This window comes from Ixodes scapularis, unplaced genomic scaffold, assembly GCF_016920785.2.
Source record: "Ixodes scapularis isolate PalLabHiFi unplaced genomic scaffold, ASM1692078v2 PGA_scaffold8__174_contigs__length_109621045, whole genome shotgun sequence".
In the NCBI taxonomy this organism is placed as follows: Eukaryota; Metazoa; Arthropoda; class Arachnida; order Ixodida; family Ixodidae; genus Ixodes; species Ixodes scapularis.
The window spans coordinates 27,621,437-27,628,892 of NW_024609883.1; the positions used below are offsets into that span (position 1 = coordinate 27,621,437).

General features: G+C 52.3%; 2 protein-coding genes across 3 annotated transcripts; one reads left to right on the forward strand and one right to left on the reverse strand.

The window, feature by feature from the left end:
- Window positions 1-1,508: 1,508 nt before the first annotated feature.
- LOC8051823 lies at window positions 1,509-3,892 on the reverse strand. The gene has a single exon (XM_002434563.5). The coding sequence runs from the start codon at window positions 3,388-3,390 to the stop codon at window positions 2,563-2,565; it is 828 nt and encodes a 275-aa protein (XP_002434608.3). The 5' UTR covers window positions 3,391-3,892; the 3' UTR covers window positions 1,509-2,562.
- A 1,695-nt stretch (window positions 3,893-5,587) lies between these two features.
- On the forward strand, window positions 5,588-7,256 carry LOC121833455. 2 transcript variants are annotated; one of them, XM_042286769.1, is made up of 3 exons: window positions 5,588-5,789; window positions 5,867-6,072; window positions 6,749-7,256. In XM_042286769.1, exons 1-3 carry the CDS (start codon window positions 5,612-5,614, stop codon window positions 6,881-6,883), a joined length of 519 nt encoding a protein of 172 aa, XP_042142703.1. In that variant the 5' UTR covers window positions 5,588-5,611; the 3' UTR covers window positions 6,884-7,256. The 2 variants fall into 2 exon arrangements, with proteins under 2 accessions (XP_042142703.1, XP_042142704.1); XM_042286770.1 differs by having other exon boundaries at window positions 5,867-5,971.
- The last annotated feature ends 200 nt before the right edge of the window (window positions 7,257-7,456 follow it).

Consider the following 7,456-nt stretch of genomic DNA (forward strand, 5'->3'; position numbering starts at 1 on the left):
GCCGGCGCTTCGCCTCGGAGTCGTCAAGGCGGCGTATGGGAGCGAACGTTCTCGCGCAGCTCGAGCATAGATGAGAGCTACACGTGCATGCTCTTTTTTCTTCCAAGGAGTTGTCCCCAATTGTAGCGGTGGCGGCACAGAAATCTCTACCCATCGTAGCCTCGACTCGGCTTCGATTCCAAGTTTTGATGGACCCCTTTGGAAAGTGCTTGCTATCTATAGTTGGTGACAGGTTAAAAGTTCAGGGGAAGCTCCTCTGACCTTAGCAGAGCGAACGCTGGAGAAGAGCTGACCTTCTGCTCCAGCGTTTGCTCTCCTAATGCGGAGAAGGGTGAGAGAAGCTTCCCCTCAACTCTTAACTGGTCATGGACTATGCTATAGTTTGTTGCAACTCAAGAAGCTAGGGCGAGGAAAAGGAAGGTCGGGGAGGAGGAAGTAGACGGAACACTGGAGAAGAGAGGGGGAAAGCTCCTCCTCTCTTTAGCGTTTCGGCTGCTTCCTCTTCCTCGGCCTTGTCGAGTTGCAACGGACTATAGCTGTGGCGCCAAGTATCCGAATAGTTTTGGCACATACTCTAATACGTCAGCATTGAGCGTGAACCCTGCCCATTCTTCCGGCGTCATGTTTAATTGCTCTGGCCCAGAGCCCTATATCGGGAAAGTTTGGCCAGTTTACGATTTCGCCGCCGTAACACCTTTCTCCCGAGTGAGCCAAGCGGCCCGCGGCGCAGAGCCAGAGGCACGAGCGCATAAACTCCCAGCTGCTGCCTGCCGGGTGGGGAAGGCCGCCATTTTCATTCATTTGCCTGGTAAAATGCGCAGGATCGACATCTAAATTTCGCAAGCTCTGGCAAGAAAATGACATAGTGTTATTTTTCGATGCGTTAAAAAGCTTAAGGAATGCAGTTCCTCAATATTAGGGCACAGACTTTTATACGGGCAAAAAAAAAAAAGTCGGCCCGTAGCAGACGACATATAGCCTCAACAGTGCTTCTGCACCGAAAGCGCGCTCCGTCAAAATGGCGCTCATTTCCTCTTTGCTTCCTCCGTCGGCACTCTCCTCCCTTTTTTTCTCTCCGGTGCCTTCGTTGCCACACTAGTCACAGACTCTCCCAATATATGGCTCTGCTCTGGCTATGGTTGTGAATAACTAAATTTGCGGCTCCGCTTGCTGTGGGCCCTTGACAGAACTCTCTCTATGCACGCCACTGGGGCTCCGCTCGTTCCTGCCATTCATCTCGTAAACTGACCTTATCGATTCCCACCAAGCTCGAGTGCACTCCGAAGGAGCGCCAGAAGCTCTAGAGAAAAGTAGAAAGTAAGCGGGGATTTTTTTACGTATCCAAGAACAATCCCCTTTTCAGGTTTTTATCTCCCAGTATGATTTGGGTGGGAGTTTCTCCAGAGGAATACAAGTGCCCCATCTCAAGAGAGTGTGGTTGCCTCGACCGTGTATGTGCCTCCGGAACACTGCCTCGCAGCGTGAAGTGGTTAAGCAAGCAACAGTCGCTCGTTCTTTGAAACGGTATATTTTTGCAGCCTGCTCTCGGGCCAGAAGTGCCTTTGGACGGTACATCCCTGGCACAAACAAATCTAAGCAATTCTCTCATGTAAACCATTAATAGGAGCTTCGGAATAAAAAACAGATAGTGAGTGACGTATAATGAATGCATACAGTGGCTTCAGGATGCAGTGCAATGCTCGTTGACTGTCGCGCTGAGACTTTAAATAAAAGACCCGCATGGAGTGAAATGAACACGAGCTTTGCCTGAATGAGTGCGAGTATGGAAGAATGAGAAATGGTGATTTTCCTCGAGGCAGTAAATCTTTGGCAGGAACTGTATGAACCATGAACGGCTGTTAAGACAGACGGTGAGTCGTCGGGTCGAAGGAGACGTGATCAACGTCTACAACGTCCAATTCATCCAATGCGACAGCCGTAAAGAGTGTGGCGACGCGTATTTGTCGAGACTGCCCACGCTTTTTAAAAATGGCAATACCGAAACAGAAGACAGATGGTTCTATAAAAAAAAAAAATGAGAGCTACCTGGAGCTTACACTGCCACATTTGCACAAGGTGAACTCCACGCAAGGTTCAATGCTTCACCTCGGAAGTTCACTTCGGTGCTGGCACAGGCACGAGAGCGCAGCTCTGCAGATTCCTACGCCTGTTTGAGCATTCTCGCGTAGGAAAGTGCTTTTGAAGACCACACACTCGTGCCTGTACCTTTACCAGCACCGGAGTCAACTCTCGAGACACAATATGCACGGTCTTTTGGAAACTCCAGTGAAAAGTTTCCCCGAAGTCCTTTTGTGGCTCAGTGTTCTGGCCACCAGGTGCCGCAAGCATGTGGGGTCATAACAAATGAACGGCCGTAGGCATCTTGCACATTTGTTCGTCGCGAAACCAAAGATCACCAGGAGTTTTGGCCACTCGACGGAGGCAACGCAAAGCCACCGGGACCAGTGGCGGCGGGGCTGGGTGGCGCAGCCGGGCGCAGACCAGAAAGGCACGGCGGTCCTACACTGGGGTCCCGAGGGCCGGGAAGGCACGGAGGCGGGGCTAGAGGGAGGAGGCAGCCAGGGTGCTGGCAACCAAGTCCCCGTTAGGCAGCGGCGAGGGGCGTGTCTTCAGCAGGGCCACCAGCTCTTGGGTGCACTTGAGCCGGTCCCTGTCCAGCGCCAGCCGCTCTCTGTCCAGTGCCAGGCGGCGCTCCTCCAGAGCCACCAGGCGGGCGCATAGCCCGGCCTCGTCCAGCCGGGCCCGCTTAGGGGCCTCGGCGTCCGTCTGCGTGTGCACCGACTGCGAGACGCGCACGAGCTGAAGCTCGGACTCGTCCGAATCTGCCGGCAGGGCACGCTTGACCGGCGTGATGGACACTTCGCGGTTGCTCAGGGCCACTATGGTCAGGCTGCTCGGCGCCGCCGGGGGTGCCGCCGCCGCCGCCGGCGCCTGGACGCCCTGTTCCTGGTGCAGGAAGCTGTTGGCTGGGATCGAGCACACGCTGGCCGGGATGATCTGCAGCTGCGGGGTCGGGGTCCGCTCGGCGCCCATGAGCCGGAGTGCGGTCAGCTCGTACGGCTTGAAAGGGCTCGAGCGCTTGGGCAGCTTTACCTCGGCCACGATGTTGGACCACTTGCGGCGCACGTCGTCCGCGCTGCGCGACATCTTCCTGGCGAGCTCGTCCCAGCAGGCGCGCTTGGCGCCGCTCTCGCCGGCCGACAGGAGCAGCGCCGCCTTGTCGGCCACCAACTCGACCAAGCGGTCCACCTCCGACGCCGAGTAGGGCGCCGAACGGCCCTCAGTGCCGCCCCACTGGGTTCCCACGGCACCGGGGGCCCGGCGCGGGGTGGTGCGCAGGCGCGCCAGCCCGGGCTTCGAGCTTTCCATGGTGCTTCGAGCGCCCGAGTAGCGTCCACGCACCAGCGTCCGTCGGCAAGCGTCACTCCACGGACCGCGGACTCACCGCCGCCGCTGCTGTCCGGAACGCGGGAGGCGCGCGCTCCTTCCAAAACAGTCTCGCCATCGGTTCACCAGGGCTCAAGGTGCCAAAGGGGTCGCGGAGGGGTCCAAGCACACTGACAAAGAGGTGACGGCTCCAGAAAACAATCCGAAGCGCGAAATCGCGCTGCACTCACCAAAAAAGAAACGCGTTTTCTCAGACCAGCAATGGATCGAACCTGACGAACCTCTATTGTATCTATGCAAAACGAGATTCGAGGCTCATTATGGAGTTCGTAAAGTTTCGGAAGCTCGACCGAACCTGAGGTTCGCTAGGTTGAAGTCGAACTTATCGAACTTGGAAATGCAACCCCGGTGCGAGCACGACTGGCCGGCGAAGTGCGATAAGTTCGACCAGAGTACGGCCGTACGGCTCGGAGTTCGACCACATTCTACCAATTCTACCTCGTTGAGTTCGACAAAGTTTAGGTGGAAAGACGAATCTAATAGCGACACCCTTTATATTGAGCGGTAGCTTGCGCCACCTAGCCTAGAAACGAAAAGTATGGCCTCCGAGATCCCGAAGTAAGGTGGCCGCGCGCGGGAAAAGACGACGAAGTGCTTTGAGCAAGGAACACGACATTTTGCTCTCTCGGTATCTTTTACGTTTGAAACCTGTGTACTCGTATCCTGACCTGGCAGTTTTGTTTCGGCAAGTGGAACTGGGCTTGTCTCTTACTACCAAACGCCTCTGCACGTAAGGGACCACGTCTTCATCTGAGAAAGTAGCGAACATAGGTGACCATTCATCTTCTGATGTCACTCCTGGGCAACGCCCAACTGTAAACCCCATGGAAGACAGCCTTGCTGCCACTCCAAACGCCTCACCCGAATTTTCTAACTTAGAACATTCCGACATGGAGCAGGACAACGACTCTGGAGGACAATGGTGCATCTCTGGAAATCGGAAACGTGTTCGAAGTGATGACTCTCTCCGATTCTGGCACAACACGTGTGCCAAACAACGTCTCCAACAGTCTCACTGTCGTATATGCCCCGACTGACTCAGAGAAGAAATTCACTTCCCTTAGCAGTCTCAAGGTCACACAGGCTCTCGAGAAAATAAGTCCAGAATGCATTCTTCAAGTGCGCTACAATCAACGACTCAACCTTATTGCAGTTCACGTCCGAAACGGACATGCAGCACAAGTGCTGATGAGCAATACACTACTATGCGGTATCCAAGTTCGACCATAATCTCCGTTGTCAGGCAAAACAAGCGTCGGAGTAATTCACGACGTTGATGCGGATGTCACCGATGAAGAACTGGCACAACACCTACGATCAGAAGCCAAGATTGCCAATGTGCGACGACTTGGAAAATCTCGAGTCGTCAAAGTCGTCTTCAGCGGCAGCCACCTTCCGAGCCATGTCTTACTAGGATATGTGCGACACTCTGTTGTCCCATTCAAAGAGAAGCCCATACAATGCCACAACTGCGGCGGTTTCGGACACAAAAAATCGCCTGCAAACGCGCCCAAGCTTGCAATCGATGTGCCGAGAACCACGTTCTGACAGCTGAGGGATGCACGTCCAGTTCAGTGAAATGCATAAATTGCAGCGGCAATCATGAGGCTACATCGCACATATGCCCGAAGTGGAAGGAAGCACAGTCTGTAGCTACATATTCAAAAATGAATACCGTAGGGTTTCGTGAAGCAAGATCCGCCATCTTCCGTCAAAAAACGACCAGGGACACCACCGAGGGCACCAGAAGAGCATAGTCAAAGTCAGAAGAAACTGGTAAGGACACTTAAGGTGTATTCACACGTCGGACAAATTTCGGGAACCATGTCCGCGGACCTGTGAAATATGCGTATCACGTGGCTTCGATGTCACAACGGACTAGGCCGCGGACATACGAATTAATACTGCATGGTTGCCGTGGACCAAGGCGAGAACTGCGAGTCCGAGCTCGTACCTTTCTCGCTGCCTTCGCTGCACGAGATATCTGTTCAGGACTGGTATTTCCCAACGCTCCCACCTCGCGCCAGAGCCTTGGTGGTGCTTCGCTGCGTTCCAAGCTACAAGAAAACGGCCACGCAACGCACGTGACGGTCGATTCCAATCCCGCCAGCGTCTGATATACCTGGCATTGAGGACGACAACGATGAAGGATCTCAGCGATGAAGCGACGCTGTGTTTAATCGCACTCGTAGAAGAGTTTCCACAGCTTTGGTGCCTTCAAAACGACCAGTACCGCAACAACGGCATAAAATCAGAGCTCTGGAAACAAATTGACAATGAAATGCAACGGCGCTACTCCCAGTATGGGCCTTACACGGAAGGTGGGTTCATTGAAGGCGGACTAATTAGTGTCGACCCCGAGTTGTATTTGACCGCTTATTGTTGTCTGATATTTCAGAGGGAGTGAGGAGCTTTTTTCAAGATAAGCGACGCATCTACAGCCGGGAGAAGGAAAAGATCATGAAAACGAAGAGCGGCCAAGCTGCGGAGTACACGTACAACGGTAGATGGAGGTTCTACCGCAGTCTCCTGTTCTTGGATCGGAGCAAACCTGTCCTTTCCCGGGAGTGCAACGAATCTTACCAACACAATGATCCCAGTGGAGTGAGCAACGTTTGGCGGGTTGACCCATTCGTTTAACTTAATTTTTTAGACCTATCGAACGAAACGTTGTCGAGCGTTCGTTGATGGAGGTCACTGAATCCTATTAGCTTGGCTGACGTTCGAGTTCTGGCTTTGCTCTACACGCTTCAGCATTTTTTTTTTTCGTTCAGGCTTCAGCATTTTGTTTCGTTCACTCGTGTTAATCACGGTTTCTTGAAGTGTTGATAGTCTCTGGATGAAGCTGCGAGACACTATCCTAGGCTTTGACAACCGGCGGCCCGCGGGCCGGGTCCTGGCCGCAAGGCAGTTTCATTCAAATGTCAGGGCCACGCAACAGTTTTGACCTTAAATGCAGTGTACAGGGTCCTTCATTGAGTAAACTTTTTTTTATTCAATTTTGCAAGTGAAACGGCCAACCGCCGGTGAGCCTTCGATGGGTCCGACCTGCTGCGTCTATATAAAAAACAACTCTCGCTTCTCCCACAATACTACGGTGGTGACATCTACGCTTGTTCACGTAACCCATCGACGCGTCCTCTCTTCACTACTAAAACTATCTCTCTCTCTCTCTTTATCTATCCCTCATTGCTCTGAACAGTAAATGGCCGACACTTGCGATATTCTGTACATATAGTTCCTCTAGAGTAACGCATTCGTATTTCTTTTACCTTTCCAGATGGACAGTGAGACAGAATTGGCGTCTGTTATGACCGAGATGAGGGAACCCGTCCTTGGCACGCATTCCACACACACACCGCGCGGAACAACGAGTTCCAGTGTGGAAGCGTCTGGCACTCCTGTGAAGCGCTGAAAGTGCGATGACGGAAAAAAGAAAGCAGATGACTGCTCCAGCTCTGGGTGGAAAGAGCGCACGGTTGCTTTCACTAAAATTTCCGAAAGTTTTGAAACTGAAAAAAGTGGCGACGATGCTGATAATTTTGGAAGAGTTGTGGCGGGCCACATGAGAAGCCTGAACGGAACCAATTTTATTGGGTGTCAGGTAGAGGTACTAGAACTCGTCAAGCGTTACCTAGACCGACAGCAAGAACAAACGTAATTCAACGAACCCTATTTAAACTAAAAAAATGTTAAACCAAAATTAGCATTTCGCGCTCAAAAGTGAAGGGAATACTTGAAAACAAACAAATGCTCGTATCCTTTGCCTGTCGTACTTATTCCATTAGGACCTGGCGGCTGTTTTTGTTGGAGTGGGTGAGTGTGTTAGATTGCCAACCAATATTATAGCATGACGAAATAAAAAATAAGAAAACATTGAAGATTCTTTCAAGTTTATTGACATAAAGTTGAACAATTAGAGCATACCACAAAAAGTTTTGGTGGTCAGAGTGCCAGCACATGCATGAACGATTGTTAAGTAAAGGAA